At 42.8% G+C, this 23,132-nt stretch overlaps 1 protein-coding gene across 1 annotated transcript; it reads left to right on the plus strand.

Annotated features, from left to right (window-relative positions):
* The first annotated feature begins 20,117 nt into the window (after positions 1-20,117).
* Positions 20,118-23,132, plus strand: ficd (FIC domain protein adenylyltransferase). The gene is made up of 3 exons (XM_035736211.2): positions 20,118-20,306; positions 20,609-20,955; positions 21,226-23,132. The coding sequence occupies exons 2-3, from the start codon at positions 20,682-20,684 to the stop codon at positions 22,320-22,322; spliced, it is 1,371 nt and encodes a 456-aa protein (XP_035592104.1). The 5' UTR covers positions 20,118-20,306; positions 20,609-20,681; the 3' UTR covers positions 22,323-23,132.

Genomic DNA, 23,132 nt, shown 5'->3' on the forward strand with positions numbered 1-23,132 from the left:
TTGGAGGTCTCTGGTAGTTGTTGCTCTACAGCAGAGGTACGAGGCTTCTGTTCTTGGCTATTTCTATCTCCTGTCACTCTGCACGCTTCTGTAGCCCATACACCACTTCATCAGCTGGTGGCACTGCTGGAGTCCATTAGTATCCAATTATCTCAGAGGGACTGCTAGCTACCACACCACAGGAGACTGGCACTGTGGCTAGCCTACTGTACATTAGGTTATCTGACAGAAAACATCAATGTTGTTGATCGTTATATAAAGATTGCTATGTAGAAAAACATTTATAGTGATTGTTCTTTGTCCCACATTTACATAGCTAAAGTGTTCCTTAGACTCTAGATCTGATCAATGAATATGTAATTCATGAACAGGGGAGTGGAGTAATCACAAGAAAACATTGAATAAATTGTGAAGGTCCTCATTTACTTCAATGTTCTACACGGATTCGGTCTCAGAAAGTGCCTGCTGTGCCAGACTGGTCTCATAGACTAGACCTAACATAGTAAATATACATTGGGGATACTCAAATTAGTATGATATGTTACATTTGGTATGGTTACATAAGATAGAAGTTAATCCGACCCTCTCTCCTTAGTCATCGCCATTTTACCTGCTGTTGTTGTGTTAGCTGACTAGCTGTTGTTGTCTCATCTGTTGTTTTAGCTAGCTCTCCCAATCAAGACCTGCGATTACTTTATGCCTTGCTGTATGTCTTTCTCAAATATCAATATGCCTTGTATACTGTTGTTCAGGTTAGTTATCATTGTTTTAGTTTACAATGGAGCCCCTAGTTCCACTCCTCACACCTCTGATACCTCCTTTGTCCCACCTCCCACACATGTGGTGACCTCACCCATTATAACCAGCATGTCCAGAGTTACAACCTCTCTTATCATCACCCATTCTTTAAAAGTAACTTCCTCACCATCTTAGACAAGCATGCTCCGTTCAAAAAATGCAGAACTAAGAATAGATCTAGCCCTTGGTTCACTCCAGACCTGACTGCCCTCGACCAGCACAAAAACATCCTGTGGCGGACTGCAATAGCATCGAATAGTCCCCGCGATATGCAACTGTTCAGGGAAGTCAGGAACCAATACACGCAGTCAGTCAGGAAAGCAAAGGCCAGCTTTTTCAAGCAGAAATTTGCATCCTGTAGCTCTAACTCCAACAAGTTCTGGGACACTGTAAAGTCCATGGAGAACAAGAGCACCTCCTCCCAGCTGCCCACTGCACTGAGGCTAGGTAACACAGTCAGCACCGATAAATCCGTGATAATCGAAAACTTCAACAAGAATTTCTCAACGGCTGGCCATGCCTTCCTCCTGGCTACTCCAACCTCGGTCAACAGCTCCGCCCCCCCTGCAGCTACTCGCCCACTCCTCCCCAACTTCTCCTTTACCCAAATCCAGATAGCAGATGTTCTGAAAGAGCTGCAAAACCTGGACCCATACAAATCAACTGGGCTTGACAATCTGGACCCTCTATTTATGAAACTGTCCGCCGCCAATGTCGCAACCCCTATTACCATCCTTCAATCTCTCCTTCGTATCATCTGAGATCCCCAAGGATTGGAAAGCTGACACAGTCATCCCCCTCTTCAAAGGGAGAGACACCCTGGACCCAAACTGTTACAGACCTATATCCATCCTGCCCTGCCTATCTAAGGTCTTCGAAAGCCAAGTCAACAAACAGATCACTGACCATCTCGAATCCCACCGTACCTTCTCCGCTGTGCAATCCGGTTTCCGAGCCGGTCACGGGTGCAGCTCAGCCACGCTCAAGGTACTAAACGATGTCATAACCGCCATCGATAAAAGACAGTACTGTGCAGCCGTCTTCATCGACCTGGCCAAGGCTTTTGACTCTGTCAATCACCATATTCTTATCGGCAGACTCAGTGGCCTCAGGTTTTTCTAATGACTGCCTTGCCTGGTTCACCAACTACTTTGCAGACAGAGTTCAGTGTGTCAAACCTGAGGGCATGTTGTTCGGTCCTCTGGCAGTCTCTATGGGGGTACTACAGGGTTCAATTCTCAGGCCGACTATTTTCTCTGTATATATCAATGATGTTGCTCTTGCTGCGGGCGATTTCCTGATCCACCTCTACGCAGAAGACACCATTATGTATACTTCTGGCCCTTCCTTGGACACTGTGCTATCTAACCTCCAAATGAGCTTCAATGCCATACAACTCTCCTTCCGTGGCCTCCAACTGCTCTTAAACGCTAGTAAAACCAAATGCATGCTTTTCAACCGTTCGCTGCCTGCACCCCACGCCCAACTAGCATCACCACCCTGGATGGTTCCGACCTAGAATATGTGGACATCTATAAGTACCTTGGTGTCTGTCTAGACTGCAAACTCTCCTTCCAGACTCGTATCAAACATCTCCAATCCAAAATCAAATCTACAGTCGGCTTTCTATTTCGCAACAAAGCCTCCTTCACTCACGCTGCAAAACTTACCCTAGTAAAACTGACTATCCTACCGATCCTCGACTTCGGCGATGTCATCAACAAAATAGCTTCCAATACTCTTCTCAGCAAACTGGATGCAGTTTATCACAGTGCCATCCGTTTTGTTACTAAAGCACCTTATACCACCCACCACTGCGACCTGTATGCTCTAGTCGGCTGGCCCTCGCTACATGTTCGTCGCCACTGGCTCCAGGTCATCTACAAGTCTATGCTAGGTAAAGCTCTGCCTTATCTCAGTTCACTGGTCACGATGGCAACACCCACCCGTAGCACGCGCTCCAGCAGGTGTATCTCACTGATCATCCCTAAAGCCAAAACCTCATTTGGCCGCCTTTCCTTCCAGTTCTCTGCTGCCTGTGACTGGAACGAATTGCAAAAATCTCTGAAGTTGGAGACTTTTATCTCCCTCAACAACTTTAAACATTTGCTGTCTGAGCAGTTAACCGATCGCTGCAGCTGTATATAGTCCATCGGTATATAACCCACCCAATTTACCTACCTCATCCCCATACTGTTTTTATTTTATTCACTTTTCTGCTCTTTTGCAAACCAGTATCTCTACCTGCACATGTTCATCTGATCAATTATCACTCCAGTGTTAATCTGCTAAATTGTAATTATTCACTCCTATGGCCTATTTATTGCCTACCTCCTCATGCCTTTTGCACAAAATGTATATATATATTTTTTTTCTACTATGTTATTGACTTATTTATTGTTTATTGTTTACTCCATGTGTAACTCTGTGTTGTTGTCTGTTCACACTGCTATGCTTTATCTTGGCCAGGTCGCAGTTGCAAATGAGAAATTGTTCTCAACTAGCCTACCTGGTTAAATAAAGGTGAAATAAAAAATAAAAATAAATAAAACTTAACACAAACGTAAAACTGGGGTGGTTGGTCGGGGTGGTGTATAACGCAAACGTTTTGCAACTCAAAGCATGCGTGTTCGAATCTCATCCCTAACCTTAACTTTTCAACCTAACTCCTAACCTTAACCCAAAATAAATTGTAACATATAATACAAAATGGATGATGGACATTCAGAAATGAATACATACCATACTAATTGGAGTGTCCTGGATTAACATTTACTATGTTACATCTACTCCTGAGTCCAGGTTGGCTGTCCCTGGCCCACACACACAGCTACTGTATGCCCACAGAAAGAGAGGGAGAGTATCCTCTGTGTTCAGTCATTCATAAAGGATGCCTCAATGTGAATAGCTCCCCTCAGGGGGCTGTCAATGAGGTAAAGAGGAAGGATGGATAAGAGCATCAAGTGAATTAATCATGACCATAGACAGAAAGTCATGTGGAAAAAAGTCCCTCTCCCTCAGGCCTAATTGTTTCATTTTGGAAGGGCAAAGAGGATATCCACAAAGCTGATGCAATAGTTCTCACTTAACCACGCTGAACACGAACGAGGCAGGGTCAGTTGGTACACAATTGTGGGATTTGGAGTAGGGTTAGAGTTCAGAAATTATTTGATAAGGACACAATCATGAACTGTTTGTAAAAGCATTTTGTATCAAGACAATGTGTTGTATGCTCCTCTGGGATTATACAGTACAATGCAATATATTACATGTTAATTTATGTTCACTATAGCAGGAAGCTACTTCTCATTTTGAGCGAGAGGCAAAGTTGGACACTGAAATAGCTGAGAAATGAAAAACGTTGTATTTTCAAATAATACATCAGGGAGGCCTTCTCTCCCTCCAGTACCTCTCCTCTCCACACTGTCATCCATCTTTCACCCCATTCTCTGTCCTCTGAGCCATCCATACTCAGAGTGAAAGTGAAAAGAGTGGCCATCCCTCCATCTCACTCCCCTCTCTCTCCCTGTGACAGTTCCTCTATCTATGACACCCAGCTCTGTCACCCAGAACAAAGCCTCTCCACAGACAGGAGCACGGCTCTTAAAAGCTGGGCCAAGGAGAGAGAGTCTGGGGATAGGGTGACAAAGAGAGGGACTGAGAGAAAGAGAGAGTGTGTGTCTCTATGCTAGAAAGATTTGTTCACTGGCCCTGATAGCTCTCCCTTTTTGCTCTCCCGGTGGTTGGATGGATTCCCTATCTCTTGAAGCAAATACCCTGAAAGTGACCCTGAGCCCAGTGTGTTTTTAATTGTCTGTAATGGAGCACTCTATCTGTCTCAGTCTGGAGGGGAATCTCTTGATGCTTCTGTGTTCACAGGCCTGTGTTTTGAGCACACACATGATACCTGACATGAGGAATTGTCCAGCATAGTGCATCTTATACCAGCATAGTGCAGGTATCACATAATTGATTCATCCCTATGCAGATCATACAAACACTTGTGCCTATACGTAAGAGACATCATTAAAACAATTTGCCTGGTCAGAGAGGTATGTACAGTATGCCTGTCTCTCTAATCGCTGGCCCATTGTTCACGTACCATGCACAGCAATAACGTGGCACGACTAATCTTGGAGATAACAGAATATGACTCTGTCCCAGATGACAGGCGCCTAACCTGTTTTTATAAGACTTTCATTTAAAAAATAATGCCAAAGTGACATAAGCATTTAATTGCATCTGCACTAAGCGCTCTGAATTAGCACTTATCAGAGATTTCATTACCCACACAGTTGTATCCTATTCTTGCAGCCAAGAGGTTTCTGCTCAGCATATGCCAGGTGGACGGATCTGTATACAATTCCTGGAAGCTGAAAATGTCCCAGTTCTTCCATGGTCTGCATGCTCACCAGACATGTCACCCATTGAGCATGTTTGTGATGCTCTGGACCGACATGTACGACAGTGTGCTCCAGTTCCCGCCAATATCCAGCAACTTCGCACAGCCATTTAAAAGGAGTGGGACAACATTCCACAGGCCACAATCAACAGCTTGATCAACTCTATGTGACAGAGATGTGTTGTGCTGCATGAGGCAAATGGTGGTCACACTAGATACTGACTGGTTTTCTGATCCTAGCCCCTACCTATTTTGAAGGTATCTGTGACCAACAGATGCATACTATATCTGTATTCCCAGTCATGGGAAATCCATAGATTAGGGCTTAATGAAACTATTTCAATTGACTGATTTCTTTATATGAACTGTAACTCAGTAAAATCTTTGAAATTGTGTTGCGTTTATATTTTTGTTCAGTGTAATTGAAAATATATGGCAAGATCTGAAAATGGTTGTCTAGCAATGATCAACAACCAAATTGATAGAGCTTGAAGAATAATGAAAAGAATCATGTGCAAATATTGAACAATCCAGGAGTGGAAAACTATTAGACTTAACCAGAAAGACTCACAGGTGTAATCACTGCCAAAGGGGATTCTACAAATTATTGACTCAGGGGTGTGAAAACTTAAGTAAAAAAGAAAATTGTAATTCATTGTCAATACATTTGCAAAAAAATATAAAAACATGTTTTCACTTTGTTATTATTAGGTATTTTTAATCCATTTTGAATTCAGACTGTAACAGAAAATGTGCAATAAGTCAAGGGGTATGAATATTTTCTGAAGACACTGTATAGTCGGACGGTTGCAGATGGATTAGCAATTGCGGCGGGTGCAGGTGAACAAACAGCTGACCCGTACGTACACCAGTTCACATGTTCCAGGACTTCAAGGTGCTGTCATTAAACACTGGAGGTAAGGTGGGGTTATTCCAAATAAGGGTGCCTGGCGATGTTGGTTCTTTCCACCTCGTGAATTTATGTACATTTTCTCTAATACAAATGGAATTGAGAATCATTGGATTGTCTGTTTTTTTCTTCAACAACTTGGACCCAAAGAAGTTCATATATTTTAGTTCATAAGGTTTTACTTTTGTGGCTTTGACACTCCATGCACAAGGATGATCTACTGTCCATTGTTTAAGTGAATACAGTTGTGCAACCCAGAAGACATTTACTCCTGTCACGTTCTGACCTTTATTTCCTTTGTATTGTATTTATTTAGTATGGTCAGGGCGTGAGTTGGGTGGGCAGTCTATGTTTGTTTTTCTATGATTTGGGTATTTCTATGTTTCGGCCTAGTATGGTTCTCAATCAGAGGCAGGTGTCATTAGTTGTCTCTGATTGAGAATCATACTTAGGTAGCCTGGGTTGCACTGTTTGTTTTTGGGTGATTGTCTATGTTGATGGCTTGTTTCAGCGCAGCTCGCATTAGCTTCACGGTTGTTATTTTGTTTACTGTTTTTGTATAGTGTTTCAGTGTTCAGTTCTTTCTTTAATTAAACATTCAACATGAACACATATCACGCTGCATATTGGTCCTCCGATCCTTCTCGCCTCTCCTCTTCAGATGAAGAGGAGGACGACCGTGACAACTCCTGAGGTGCTGACTTGCTGCACCCTCGACAACTACTGTGATTATTATTATATGACCATGCTGGTAATTTATGAACATTTGAACATCTTGGACATGTTCTGTTATAATCTCCACCCGGCACAGCCAGAAGAGGACTGGTCACCCCTCATATCCTGGTTCCTCTCTAGGTTTCTCCTAGGTTTTGGCCTTTCTAGGGAGTTTTTCCTAGCCATCGTGCTTCTACACCTGCATTGCTTGCTGTTTGGGGTTTTAGGCTGGGTTTCTGTACAACACTTTGAGATATCAGCTGATGTAAGAAGGGCTTTATAAATACATTTGATTTGATTTGATCTTCATATGAGGTAGTCCAAAACCTCCAGATTTATAGGGTGAGTGTTAAGCAGTCAATTTGTCTCTAGCTCTTTCCATTCCAAATAAAGTTTGAGAGCAGACCATTTATTTTATTTTAAAAAGTTGGATGCAATTGAAACTGGCAGGCCCTGGAAAAAATACATCAACCTTGGTAATATATTAATGTTGATTATGTTGAACCTAACAAATAAATAGGGAGATTTCTCCATCTGTGAACATCGGATTCAATCTTATCTTTTAAAAGGAAAGTAATTGATTTTATATGCCTCCTCCAGATTGCATGGTATCGGTACACCCAGGTATTTCATACGTTTCTATGTTCATTTACGCATAATTAAATTTACTTTCTAAACTTGAGAAGTCGTAATTAGAAATTCTCCCAATTCACTTTGAATCCTGATACAGCACCACGTATCTAACAGTAGTAAAATAGATGACGGAGATTATTCTGGTTCAGATAAGTAAAGTAAAATGTATATGCAAACAATGATGTCACACGTTGATCTCTACGCCCTGGATTGAGCCATGACTTCTAATTATTGATGCTAGGAGTTCTGTGGATAAAGAAAGTAAATATCTAGACAAAGGGCATCCCTGTCTTGATAACTTGAATGATTCCGAGATATGTCCATTTGTTTGTATATATACACACACTTTGGAGGATTTGTACAATAGCTCAATCCAGGAAATAAATATCAGACCCCCACCCCCCCAAAAAACGAACATTCTAATCAACAGACTACAGTAGGTTCCTCGACTTGTCTTGGGTTCGGTAGCCTTGCCATTCAACTGAAACAGGTACACTACCACTAGTGAACACTCATTTCCTGAGTTATTAGATGATCCGTTATCCCGCAATAAAAACTAATTCAGACAAAGTCGTTTTTGTCAGCAAGTCATTGTGCCAAATCTGTCCATTGACCTACTTCAGTGCCTGTCCCTGGCCCTGCCTGTCCCCCAGCAACCTCCCTGGCCCTGTCAGTTTATTCCTCTATTCTGTCCCCCAGCAACATCCCAGCGGGATTCGACTCGCTCTCCCGAGGGGGTATGATGGGACGGCTGCCGGATGCCAGGGGTTTCTACTCCAGCTGGAGCTCTACCTGACGACCATCCACCCGGCTCCTTCGGGGAGTGAGAGCGTGTCTCCTCCTGCCTCTCAGGCAAAGCCCTGGAGTGGGCCAACGCCATATGGAGTGATGGAGACGCGGCGTTGGACCATTACGCAAACTTCACCTGCCGTTTTTGGGCAGTGTTCGACCACCCGCCTGAGGGTCGAGCGGCGGGTGAACGTAGGATTTCGTCTTGGACTTCAGGACCCTGGCTGCCAGCGCGGGATGGAACGACAGAGCCCTGATCTATCACGGCAGGTGCAGTCTGCGCGAGGACGTCCGTCGGGAGTTGGCCTGCAAAGACACCCCCCTCACATTGGACCAGCTGGTGGACCTGTCTATCCGGCTGGACAACCTGCTGACTGCCCGCGGACGTCCGGATCGGGACCTGTCCTTTCCATCCAAAAGCACCTCCGCTCCGACGCCCATGGAGCTGGGAGGTGCTGCACTTAGGGTGACCGGAGGAGGGGCCATTCCCTGCACCATCTGTGGCCGCAAAGGGCACACTGCTGGTCGGTCCTGGGGGGGTTCCTCAAGGAGTTGAGCCTCTGCTGTTTCCTGAAGTCCACAATCAACTCCTTTGTTTTGTTGATGTTTAGTGAGAGGTTGTTTCCTGACACTACAGTGCCCACACCTCCTCCTTGTAGGCTGTCTCGTCGTTGTTGGTAATCAAGTCCACTGATGTTGTTTCGATAATTGAGTTGGAGGCGTGCACAGCCATGCAGTCGTGGGTGAACAGGGAGTACAGGAGGGGGCTGAGCATGAACCCTTCTGGGGCCCCAATGATGAGGGTCAGCGAAGTGGAGATGTTGTTTCCTACCTTCACCACATGTGCGGTCCATCAGAAAGTCCAGTACCGAATTGCACAGGGCGGGGTTGAGACCCAGGGACTCCAGCTTGATGATGAGCTTGGAAGGTACTATGGTACTAAATGCTGAGCTGTAGTCAATGTTTACATAGGTATCCCTTTTGTCCAGATGGGATGGGGCAGTGTGCAGTGTGATGGCGATTGCATCATCTGTGGACCTATTGGGGCGATATGCAAACTGAAGTGGGTCTAGGGTGGCCGGTAAGGTGGAGGTGATATGATCTTTGATTAGTCTCTCAAAGCACTTCAAGATGACAGAAGTGAGTGCTACGGGCGGTAGTAATTTAGTTCAGTTATCTTTTCCTTTTTTGGGTACAGGAACAATGGCCATCTTGAAGCATGTGGGGACAGCAGACTGGGATAGGGAGCGATTGAATATGTCCGTAAACACACCAGCCAGCTGGTCTGCGCATGCTCTGAGGACACGGCTAGGGATGCCGTCTGGGCCAGCAGCCTTGAGAGGTAACAAGTTTAAATGTTATACTCATGTTGGCTACAGAGAAGGAGAGGGTGGGGCGCAGTGCTTGTTAGCAAGCCGCGACAGTAGCATGTATTATCCTCAGTGGGCAAAGGTGTTTAGTTTGTCTGGAAGCGTGACGTCGGTGTCCGTGACGTGGCTGGTTCTCTTTTTGTAGTCCGTGATTTCCTGTAGATCCTGCCACATGCATCTCGTGTCTGAGCCGTTGAATTGCGACTCCACTTTGTCCCTGTACTGGCATTTTGTTTGTTTGATTGCCTTGCGGAGGGAATAACTACACAGTTTATATTCAGCCATATTCCCAGACATCTTTCGATGGTTAAATGCGGTAGTTTGCGCTTTCAGTTTTGCATGAATGCCGCCATCCATCCATAGTTTCTGGTTAGGGTATGTTTTAATAGTCACAGTGGGTACAACATCTCCAATGCGCTTCTTTATAAATTCACTGACAGAGTCAGCGTATAAATCAATGTTATCTGAGGCTGACCGGAACATATCCGAGTCCGTTTGATCAAAACCATTTTGAAACGTGGATTCCGATTGGTCAGACCAGCGTTGAATGGTTCTAGTCACTGGTAAATCCTGTTTGAGTTTCTCCCTATAAGATGGTAGGAGCAAGATGGCGTTGTGGTCGGATTTGCAGAAGGGAGGGCGAGGGAGGGCTTTGTATGCATTGCGGAAGTTAGAGTAGCAGTGATTGAGTGTATTACCCTGCACGTAGTGCAATCAATATGCTGATAGAATTTAGGTAGCCTTGTTCTCAAATTTGCTTTGTTAAAATCTCCAGCTACAAGAAATGCAGCCTCAGGATATATGGTTTACAGTTTACATATAGTCCAATGAAGTTCCTTGAGGGCCGTCTTGCTTGAAGGGGAATGTACACAACTGTACATAACTGACGATAAAATCTCTTAGGAGGTAATATGGTTGGCATTTCAATGTAAGAAATTCTAGGTAGGGTGAGCAGAAGGACCTGAGTTCCTGTATGTTGTCATGATTACACCATAAGTCGTTAATCATGAAGCATACACCCCCACCCTTCCTCTTCCCAGAGAGGTGATTATCTCTGTCGGTGCGATGCATGGAGAAGCCCAGTGGCTGAACCGATTCCGACAACATATCCCAAGAGAGCCATGTTTCTGTGAAACAGAGAATGTTACAATCTCTGATGTCTCTCTGGAAGGAAACTCTTGCTCGAATTGTATCTACCTTGTTGTCAAGAGACTAGACAGTGGCAAGTAGTATGCTCGGGAGCGGTGGGCGATTTGCACGCCTACGGAGCCTACCCATGAGGCCGCTCCGTCTGCCCCTTCTGTGGCGCTGTTGTTTTGGGTCGGCTTCTGGGACTAGATCCATTGTCCTGGGTTGTGGTCCAAACAGAGGATCCTCTTTGGTACAGTCGTATTCCTGGCCGTAATGTTGGTAAGTTGACGTCACTCTTATATCCAATAGTTCTTCCCGGTTGTATGTAATAAGACTTCAGATTTTCTGGGTTAACAATGTAAGAAATAATACATAAAAAATGAAATACTGCATAGTTTCCTAAGGACTCGAAGTCGAGGTCTAAGGACTCAAAGTAGATAATTTAAAGATTGATATAACCTTCAATATAAGGAAATAACCCTACCATGAAAGCGCATCATTGTTGCTGTGTGAGCTAATATAGTCAAACTGTTTGCCTTGGGGTAAATTGAGCCAATGGCCATGGGGTGAGCTGAGCCAATGGCCATGGGGTAAGTTGAGCCAATGGTTGAGCCAGTGACAAGTTGAGCAAATGTAAGCGTTTTCTTCCCAGGTGTAATGCAGGCATTATCGCTGGGATATGAGGTAACAGGCCAGGCCTATTAAAAGTGTTTTAAAAAAGTACAAAGTGTTTTTTAGGTGTTAAGCCTTTAAACCTGAGTTACAATATACGTAAAGGGCAAAAAAATGATTGTGATTGTGTTGAATTGTGTTCTGGAAATATAGATAGACATGGTTTTAAAAACCTAATGGAAATATTTCATTCAGTCCAGAAATTTGTAGGCGGCTTAACTTCCCCTATCTCGCGGCTCAATTTACCCCACACCCAGGGTAAGTTGTGCTAAGAGACCACTTTTTCTGGACAAGCTATGTTTTCATAACTGTCATGTTTACGTGAATTCTGATTATTTCCAGGGAAACACAACATCCTGAAATATATGTAGATATCTTTGTTAGAAAGAATACTGTATTTCCCTTGACTGAGTGATGCTGAATGTAAAAAATTACTCAATTTACCCACTTTCCCCTATCATTGACTTACCAATACAATCATTCTAGTTCTTTAGATAACATGTGATGTTGGTACAGAGATCAAATGTTAGAGCTGACCAAATCAGTTTTATATGGCCGTAACTTAAGTCAAAGTAAAACTTTGACTTTGCATCCGTAACAACTTTGACATATTGCTTTTACCTGTAGGACTTAAAAACTTCTTAGGGATAGGCGTCCCGCTAGCAGGACCCCTGTCGACAACATCCGGTGAAATTGGAGGGCGTACAACACAAATAAATAATTGTAATATTAAACATTCATGACCATACAAGTGTCTTATATAATTTAAAAGCTTACATTCTTGTTAATCTTACTGCGTTGTCCGATTTTACAATAGGCTTTACAGCGAAAGCATACCATGCGATTGTTTGAGGATGGCGCCCCACATCAACATATTTTTCAACCAGCACGGGCTTCATAAAATCACAAATAGCGATTAAATAAATCACTTACTTTTGAAAATCTTCCTCTGTTTACAATCCCAAGGGTACCAGCTACAACATGAATGGTTGTTTTGTTGTTTTGTTAGATAAAATCCTTCTTTATATCCCATAAAGTCTGTTTAGCACCATCGATTTCAGTAATCCACTTGTTCAACATGCAGACAAAGGAGTCCAAAAAGCTACCGCTAAACTTTGTTCAAACAAGTCAAACTACATTTCTATTTATCCTCAGGTATCCTAAATTGTAAATAAACTATAATATTTCATACGGAAAGAAGTATGTTCAATGGAAAAGTAAAATTAGTAACGCGCCAACAGACTGATTTTTAAATTGGGAATCTTTGTACAAAAACTCAAAATTCTTGCTTGTTTTTGAAGGAACAAGCCTGAAACAATGTACAAAGACTGTTGACATATAGTGGAAGCAATAGGAATTGCAATATGGAAGCTGGAATAACAAAAAAAAAGATTCTGGTTGGTTTTTCTTTGGAATTTTGCCGGCCATATCAATTGTGTTATAGTCTCAGACATTATTGTAACATGTCTAGAATCTTCTAAGTATTTTCTATCCAATGCTACCAATTATATGCATATCCTGGCTCCTGGGCCTGAGTAACAGGCAGTTTACTTTGGCAGTTTACTTTGGGCACGTCAGTAAGGCGAAAATTCAGGAAAATAGACCCTCTTGTAGTGCTAAACATTATCTCAGAGGTGTTCTTGGCCTCATCACTATTAGACAATACAAACATTATGGCTAACACACACACACACACTGTCTGAACTATAACACAGGGAAAAAATGGGATATACTGTACATCTGATAGGCAATCAAAAGCAGACACCTTTATGAGTGGTGCAGACAAGATTAGTCTACCTTGCAGACACATAAACTGCACAGTATGGCAGGCTAGTTTAAAAACAACATGAGTGGATCTTACAGTAATCTCATAAGCACAGAATCAATGAGAGATTGATAATAACCGGCTTCCTACTATACAGGTTTCAGACTCTGAATTATCTCTGCTCAAGTGATCATAATCAGAAACACCACTGTACAATATCAAGCAGGATGTGCTGTACAACAGATGGAAGAAGGCCTTCTGATTTATTGCTACTCTGTAGAAGTACCGTAACACACAGCCAAGGTAAAAATAGCCTCAAACACGCAGTTTGGATGCGTGGGATGGCGTTGCGCACCTAGATGGCATACTAAGTAGACTGTCTACTGGAAATGGGGTGAAGAGGCACCTTTTTTCTCCCTCTTACATTTCTTCAGATGAGGGAATAAAAGCTTTGAATTGTCACATGAAAGGATGAGCCTTTGGGGTAGTTTTTTTCTCTCAGAAAATCTGTTTACCATGGGTCAGCAATATAAGACCTTGACTTGTTTCAAGAATTGTGGAAGGCCTTCTCCTCCAATGCACACATGTAATAATATATGTGGGCCGGCGAAGAAAGAATTGTATATACTGAGGGTTCTATCTTCAAACCCGCCATATGTAGCGTACAGTATGTGAGGGCAAGGGGGGGTTGAAAGTTCAACAGCATTTTATCTCTCTACAGCAGATATAATGCTTTTATCTGTAACATTTTAATTAAAGTTCTCCCAAGGATTGATATTTCTCTTTCTCTCTCTAATAAATGCTTTATTGGCAAGAATGGGTGGTTGCCAAAGCAATGTACAGTATATGAAGTATTACATAAATGAACTATATTTTTTTCTTTCTCTCGTACACCTCCACCCCTATTCAATTGAGTGAGCAGGATGGAGAATTTATAGTAAATACACTTGGCTGCTAGAACTGCTTGGGGTTGCAGAGGAGAGCTCTCTCGTGCTATAAATCACACTTTCTCCTTGGCCCCGCAGAAGACACAGACAACTGCAGTCTTAGCTGGTCTCAGCCTGTTGGGAAGGCTGTGTTTATTTATGCGGGTGTGCTTACTCTTGCATGCATGTAGTGTGTGTGTGTGTGTGTGTGTGTGTGTGTGTGTGTGTGTGTGTGTGTGTGTGTGTGTGTAAACGTAAATCCGGGATACTCAAATAAGTATGATATGTTACGTTTGGTATGGTTACATGAGACAGAAGGTTACTTAAGGCAAAAACAAAAGAAGGGTGGTTATACAGCGCAAATGCCTAGCAACCCAAAGGTTGCTTGTTCGAATCTCATCACGGACAACCTTAGCATTTTAGCAACTTTGCGACTACCTACTACTATTTAGCTACTTTGCAACTACTTATCATGTTAGCTAACCCTTCCCATAACCATTTATCCTAACTCCTAACCCTAACCTTAACTGTAACATGAATGTCTAGCAACCCAAAGGTCGTGTGTTCGAATCTCATCACAGATAACTTTATCATTTTAGATAATTAGCAACTACTTACTACGTTTTAGCTACATTGCAACTCATTAGCATGTTAGCTAACCCTTCCCCTAACCTTAGTCCTTTAACATAACCCTTAACCCTAACCCATCATGCAATGTTAACTGTGAACACGGAATGATGAATCCTCAGGGAGTAGTACCCCAGGAGGTCCAAAAGAGAGCATTACTAAACCAATGATAAATTGTTGGTGTAATAATCACAATGATCTTATCAGTGTGGGGAAAAACGTATTTCAAAATGGCAATGATGCAGTAACACTGTGGCAGCAGTAGTGTTTCTCTTGTTGTTCATTGATGTTGCTGTTATCAAACTCACAGTAATTCAGGTCTGAAAAATGTAAGGAATATGGCAATACTGCCCTCTCCTGTTTATAAGTGAAACCACAGAGAAATGCACAGCTCGTGAAAAAAAACATATTACACATCAGAATATTAACATTTTATATGGCTTTACAGTGACTGACTAAAAGGTGATTATATAAATTAGAATGTAAGCATTCAGATCAAATGGAAATACAAAGACTGAATTATGGGGAAATCCTTTTGGTCGGCTGCAGATCGATCTGAAGCCTATAACTAGCTGTCACCTCAATCACTGATTTAAATGGACATCAGAAGTAGGACATTTTAAGTATATTTCTCTGCAAATGCACATTTTGCTCTCTGCCTTTTAATGAATTTCCTTCCATAGCCTCCAGTAGCAGGGATCTACAGAACAGGGCTCTCATTAACCTATCAAAATGAGCAGAATCAACTGCTCCCCCAGGGTTTTGGCTTGTACCAGTCTAATTACAAGCAAAGCCTGTTCCTGCATTACACCGCTGACTGGTGTTCCTCTGAGGCCCTGCACAATACCTGTACTCTAATTGAGCTGTAACAGGGAGAGAGAGCTAAGCATGACACTTGAGGGGTTTATCTTAAAACACAGTATTGCCTATAGATGTTTATATGCTAATACCCAAAAATGGCAAATATCCACTGTATTTCCCGGAAAGAAAAAGCCCTTCAATTTGCAATGAACACCTACTCAATGCAACAATGACTGGATTATCAGTGGGTCGAGAAAATATTGGTTTAGCTGATAGGCCTACACTGATATTCACACCCCTGTACTTTTTCCACATTTTGTTATGTTACAGCCTGAATGTAAATTGGATTAACTTGAGATTTTGTGTCACTGGCCTACACACAATACTCCATAATGTCAAAGTGGAATCATGTTTTTGAACATGTAAACATATTAATTAAAAATTAAAGCTGAAATGTTTTGAGTCAATAAGTATTCAGCCCCTTCGTTATGGCAAGTCTAAATAAGTTCAGGAGTAAACGTGCTTAACAAGTCACATAATAAGATGCTCTGTGTGAAATAATAGTGTTTAACATGATTTTTGAATCTGTACCCCACACATACAATGATCTGCAAGGTCCCTCACTCAAGCAGTGAATTTCAAACACAGATTCAGCCATAAAGACCAGGGAGGTTTTACAATGCTTCGCAAAGAAGGGCACCTATTGGTAGATGGTTTTTAAAAAATTAAAAGCAGACATTGAATAGCCCTTTGAGCATGGGGAAGTAATTATACAGAACAAAAATATAATTGCAACATGCAACAATTTCAAATAATTTATTTAGCTACAGTTCATTTAAGGAACTCAGTCAATTGAAATAAATAAATTAGACCCTAATCTTTGGATTTCACATGACTGGGCAGGGGAGCAGCCATGGGTGGGCCTGGGACAGCATAGAGCAAGGCCTAGATAATCACAATGAGTATTTCCCCCACAAAGAGGCTTTATTACAGACAGAAATACTCCTCAGTTTCATCAGCTGTCCGGGTGGCTGGTGAAGTTATTATTTGCACTTTGGATGGTGCATCAATAGACCCAGTCACTGAAGAGATACAGGCGTCCTTCCTAACTCAGTTGCCGGAGAAGAATGAAATCGCTCAGGGATTTCACCATGAGGCTTTAAAACAGTTACAGAGTTTAATGGCTGTGATATGAGAAAACTGAGGATACATCAACGACATTGTAGTAACATCACAATACTAACCTAATTGACAGTGAAAAGAAGAAAGTCTGCACAGAATATAAATAACGTTTGCAACAAGCCACTAAAGTAAAACTGCAAAAAATGTGACGAAGTAATTCACTTTTTGTCCTGAATTCAAAGTGTAATGTTTGGGGCAAATCCAATACAACACATTACTGAGTACCACACTCCTTTTTTCAAGCAGAGTGGTGGCTGCAACCATGTTATGAGTATGCTTGTAATCGTTTAGGACTGGTGAGTTTTTCAGGGTAAAAAATAAAAGGATTGGAGCTAAGCACAGGCAAAATCCTAGAGGAAAACCTGGTTCAGGTTGCTTTCTATCAGACACTGTGTCACGACTTCGGCCGAAGTTGATGCCTCTCCTTGTTCGGGTGGTGTTCGGCGGTCGACGTCACCTATCTTCTAGCCATCGCCGATCCATTTTTCATTTTCCATTTGTTTTGTCTCGTTTTTCCACACACCTGGTTTTCATTTCCCAATTATTGGTCATGTATTTAACTCTCTGTTTCCCCCATGTCTTTGTGTGTGATTGTTATTTTGTTCAGGTCAGAATGTTCCGGCTGGTTTGTACCGGGTGCTGTTTATCACCCTTGTTTTGTAGCAACCATTCTTTTTGCACTTTGTAAGTTATTTACTTTGTGCTGTTGAGTAAAGTGCGTTGTTTCACTCCTCTCTGCTCTCCTACGCCTGACTTTCTACACCAGCTACACCCACCAACCTGACACACTGGGAGATTAATTCACCTTTCAGCAGGATAATAACCTAAAATGCATAGCCAAATCTACACTGGAGTTTCTTATCAAGAAGATAGTGGCCGAGTTATAGTTTGGACTTAAATCTATTTAAAATTCTATAGCAAGACTTGAAAATGGTTGTCTATCAATGATCAACAACCAATTTGACAGAGCTTGAAGAATTTTGAAAAGAATAATGGGCAAATATTGTACAATCCAGGTGAGCAAAGCTCTTAGAGACCTACCCGAAAGATCCACAGCTGTAATCACTGCCAAAGGTGATTCTAACATGTATTGACTCAGCGTTGTGAGATATTTCTGTATCTCATTTTCAAAACATTTGCACAAATTTGACAAAAACATGTTTTCACTCTGTCATGTGGTATTGTGTGTAGATGGGTGAGAAATAAAATATGTTTAATCCATTTTGATTTCAAGCTGTAACACAACAAAATAATAAGTCAATACTTTCTTAAGGCACTGTATCTGTTCAGTGGGATATGTTTGAGTGAACTGTCCAGCTCATCACACAATTGTGCCTTGTCACAGTTGATCTCAAAGCTTGCAGGATGCCAGGGGACAGAATATACTGATGTGTTTTAATTCTCTGTAATAGCTGCTGGATCTATAATTAATCAAGAGATCATGGAAAGTAATTATCCAGTGTTCTGGGGCAAGGATTTCTTTGATAGTAGTTGTCTCCTCTGAGTGTTGATATTAGGTCGTTCCACGAAATGAGTCCCTTTAAGTAGGAATTGTGCAGCAATATTACATTTGAAAAGCCTGTTATATTAAATGAAGTGCCCTTGGAAAATTAAATCAACTCAGCATTTTGACATGTCCCTCTGTGTACTCTCTGTGACTTCTAGGAAGATTTGAATTCACTTAACATAAACATTTCTCCAAGTTTTCACCACTTCTCCACAGCCCTAGTTATTTTGTTGCTTTGACAAAGTCATAGCTGAAAAGTATTATATATTTAATGTGATTAGTGTTTAATTTTAAGGTAAAAAAAAAACTGGGACTCATTTGAATGTCAACCCTGTTACGTGAAATTAACTCTCATTTTAATATGGTGAAACTATTCCTTTAAAAAAAAACAACGTTAACCCTGTTACGCATAGATAGACAGACTAGAAATGTTTTAATGCTAAACATTTCTGGGGTGAAGCTTGCAATCAATTGCCCCTCCATGTAACAAGCTTCCATCCCCCCTGTCACAAGTGGATTCATGACTGATTTGGTACTAAGTCAATTTCTTTATTTAACATCTTGAGATGAGAAAACATGTTTTATTATTAAATTGAGCATGTACTCATGACAGAATATAAAAAGCTGGTGAAATAAAACAGTTTTTTTTTATCACCAAGTTACACTACCCAAAAGGGACTCATTTAGTTAAATGACTGTATTACTGTATTGTTTGGCCCTGTCCGGGGTGTCCTCGGATGGGGCCACAGTGTCTCCTGACCCCTCCTGTCTCAGCCTCCAGTATTTATGCTGCAGTAGTTTATGTGTCGGGGGGCTAGGGTCAGTTTGTTATATCTGGAGTACTTCTCCTGTCCTATTCGGTGTCCTGTGTGAATCTAAGTGTGCGTTCTCTAATTCTCTCCTTCTCTCTTTCTTTCTCTCTCTCTCGGAGGACCTGAGCCCTAGGACCATGCCCCAGGACTACCTGACATGATGACTCCTTGCTGTCCCCAGTCCACCTGGCCATGCTGCTGCTCCAGTTTCAACTGGCCTGGGCCCTAGGACCATGTCCCAGGACTACCTGACATGAGGACTCCTTGCTGTCCCCAGTCCACCTGGCCATGCTGCTGCTCCAGTTTCAACTGTTCTGCCTTATTATTATTCGACCATGCTGGTCATTTATGAACATTTGAACATCTTGGTCATGTTCTGTTATAATCTCTACCCGGCACAGCCAGAAGAGGACTGGCCACCCCACATAGCCCGGTTCCTCTCTAGGTTTCTTCCTAGGTTTTGGCCTTTCTAGGGAGTTTTTCCTAGCCACCGTGCTTTTACACCTGCATTGTTTGCTGTTTGGGGTTTTAGGCTGGGTTTCTGTACAGCACTTTGAGATATCAGCTGATGTACGAAGGGCTATATAAATACATTTGATTTGATTTGATTTGATTACCCACCCACTTAAACTGGTAGAGGATGCTTCCCAGCACTGACTCTCATGGTACTGTCATGGTAAAAGAAAATGGGAATATCTATAGGCCAATTTGCAATTTAGGAGTAGTGTTAGAAGTGTTGCATGATCACCAAGTTAGTTATTCAGTGCTGACTGTCAACATAAGCTGCAGTCTAGGCTAGGTTGCTACTTATACGATACAGGTCGACGTATTTAATCAATACATAACGATTTACTAACCACATTCTATTCTAGTTATTACATTATATACTGTTAACTCCAGTTAATAGATAATAGGCCTACATTTTCATCAGGCATAGAGAGCACAATTTGTATCCAACATCCAATCAATAAGGGCTACGAACCGGTGTTTGTTTTGCTGAATAAAAGCACGCTTTGTAGAGATCTGAGCCAATGAACAGCAACGAACAATCTTGTTGTGACCAATCATATTCCAGCACATATACCGGCTTGTTTTCCCAGGAAGTTGATGATGTGTATTTACAAGAGGTTCGTAGCTAGCTAAGCAGCGCTTTAGCTACTTAATGTATCTTTAGTCTACAAACGATAGTGGTTACTTAGAGACTGATACATTTATTTAACATTTTCACGTAGCTTGTTTGATTTCTAGTCAAGAATGGTGTAATAAGGTGAGTACGCTGGTGAAGATGCTTTGCTAGCTAGCTAGCAGCTGTCAGTGCCATTTTTGCAGTACAAGCCTGGCTTGTCGAAAATACTGCCAGTAGCTAGCTATATATCCTGTGTATTGGGTGATTATATTTAGCCATATAGCTAATTAAGCTTACTAGTTTTGTATGGGTTATTTAGCTACTCAATTTAACACTTAAGCTCTACGTTAGCTAAAGACTGTACACAACTGCCAGCTGTCAAAATGAAACGACCATCAATTCTGTGTAAAAACTGCTTCTGATTCTGCCTCTCTCCTACACAGCTGTTCCTCGGCTAGCCTAACTCGAATAGATGGGGGACGTGTCACTTGAGAATGGAGGATACTATCATCAGTGATGATGGCTTCATTAACGGTGTGGTGGCGTTACACAAGTGGCCATCTCCTTGGCGGATGGGGACCGCTGCTCTGCCTGTTCCTGGGCTCTCTGGTGGCGCTGTTGATGCCAATGGTGGGGGTGGAGGACCAATGCTGTATCACTCTAAAGGGGATTGCCCAGTTGCACTGCCAGCTATGGGGTAAAACTCATCGCCCCACTGTCCAGTCCACCAGCCTCACTGTCCCCTTTACAGCCCTCGATCTCCTGCCCCTTAGGGCCAAGCCCAGTATAGGTAAGTGAAGTTCTCATGAAATATATACTTCTGGTTGTAAGATTCTAAATCAACTGTCGGTGGTAGAGCACTGTTCAAAATGAAAATACAGCGTTCAGTTAAGAGAGAATTAATTTCCAGAGTGTGTTAAGGGTAGGAGGATAATACCCTCTTGGGTTCATGAGTCATATTTAAAAGTACAAATATGAAATCACCTTTTTGATTGGGTTAATACATGTATTGGACAGCACAGCCTAGTTATGCAATGTATTTGGTGTGTGCTGATTGCAGAGACCCAGCTGGAGGCCAAGGCAGCGCTGCAACAGGCCGTGGAGATGAAGAAGCAGGGGAAGAGAGAGAAGGCCCACAAGCTGTTGGTGCATGCACTCAACATGAACCCAGACTTTGTGGAAGCTCTGACGGAGCTGGGGACCATTCTGGAAGAGAAGGACGTTGTCCAGGCGGACCATCTGTATACCAAGGCCCTGGCCATTTCACCATGCAACGAGAGGGCCCTGGTGAGCCGTGACCGCACACTCCCCCTGGTGGAGGAGATCGACCAACGCCACTTTGGGGTTATCGACAGCAAAGTACGCAGGCTGATGTCCATCCCCAAGGGTAACTCTGCTCTTAGACGTGTCATGGAGGAAACGTACTACCACCACATCTACCACACAGTGGCCATAGAAGGCAACACACTCACTCTGTCTGAGATCCGCCATATAATTGAGACTCGCTATGCCGTGCCCGGCAAGAGCCTGCAGGAGCAGAACGAGGTCATCGGTGTGGACGCGGCCATGAAGTACATCAACACCACGCTGCTGTCCCGAGCTGGGGCCATCACTGTCAATGACATCCTGGAGATCCACCGGCGCGTGCTGGGCTATGCAGACCCTGTGGAGGGTGGGCGGCTGCGTACCAGCCAGGTGTTTGTAGGCCACCACATCCCACCCCACCCACAGGACCTGGAGCGCCACATGCAGGACCTGGTGCAGTGGCTCAACTCAGAGGAGGCCCTGCAGCTGCATCCCGTGGAGTATGCAGCACTCGCCCACTATAAGCTGGTATACGTGCACCCCTTTGTGGATGGGAACGGACGCACATCACGGCTGCTAATGAACCTGGTGCTCATGCAGGCACGCTACCCACCCATCACCATCCGCAAAGAGCAAAGGTCCGAGTACTACGCCGTTCTGGACACAGCCAATGAAGGCGACGTCCGCCCCTTCATCCGCTTCATAGCCAAATGCACAGAGATCACCCTGGATACCCTGCTGATCGCCACCACTGAGCACCCTGTGGGGCTGCCTGGCACCAGCCACCACCAAGCCTGTCCAAACTGCAAACAAACCATACCTGTCCACAACAGTGAGAGGGGACGGGAGTGAGCTGGGCAGGAGGGTACATTTTCTTTTGGATTTTGATCTAATTTCGGGTTAATCCTGCTTTAAGTGTAAAGATATCAGTTGATATACATATTACTAATAGCAGCCCTGTGTCAAAATGATAGCATGACCTTGCAATTTCCCAGTAGAAATGTGCATCTTTACATAAAACAAATATTCTCATGGTTTAAGATTTCCTCATACCACGTAGAGGTGCAGGTTAGTGGAGGCTGCTGAGGGGAGGGACAGCTCATAATAATAGCATCAAACCATGTGTTTGATACCATTCCACTCCAGCCATTATCATGAGCCCGTCCTCCCCAATCAAGGTGCCACCAACTTCCTGTGGTGCAGGTGTTTGAACTAATTATGCTGAGTTGTGATTTAGAAAAACAATCTACACCTGAAAATGTGTTATCATAAAGGGTCATGAATTTGTTGACTCAAATGGGGCTGTTTCATACTCTTGGCCATGCTACTTATTGTTTTTAGTGCCGTTTCTAAAGGACATTTAGGCCTAAAACTGCATTTCACCCATCTATTATCAGTAGTTTTGAGTGAACTCATAACTGAAGGTGTTACAAATTGGGTAATACAGTATGTGTACATGTCTGAGTTGTGATTCTGATTATTGGTCCGTCTTATCCATGTGGGAGAAACATCTAAAGCTTGGCTGTGCGCAGTAGATCACCTGTTGGGTGTCGAAGAACGGTGTTGTAATGTAGCTTATCCAACTGGGTCAGTCTTTCACTGAAGCACTTTCATGTATTTGAGTTTATTTACTACAAAATAAACATTATCTGTTGAATGTGA

The sequence above is a fragment of the Oncorhynchus keta genome, chromosome 25 (assembly GCF_023373465.1).
Source record: "Oncorhynchus keta strain PuntledgeMale-10-30-2019 chromosome 25, Oket_V2, whole genome shotgun sequence".
Classification (NCBI taxonomy): domain Eukaryota; kingdom Metazoa; phylum Chordata; class Actinopteri; order Salmoniformes; family Salmonidae; genus Oncorhynchus; species Oncorhynchus keta.

Bases quoted from the DNA above. Each gene is read 5' to 3' on its own strand.
- ficd (XM_035736211.2), top strand. From the start codon at position 20,682: ATGATGGCTTCATTAACGGTGTGGTGGCGTTACACAAGTGGCCATCTC. The intron at 20,956-21,225 runs GTAAGTGAAGTT...TGCTGATTGCAG, and splicing joins TAGGGCCAAGCCCAGTATAG to AGACCCAGCTGGAGGCCAAG.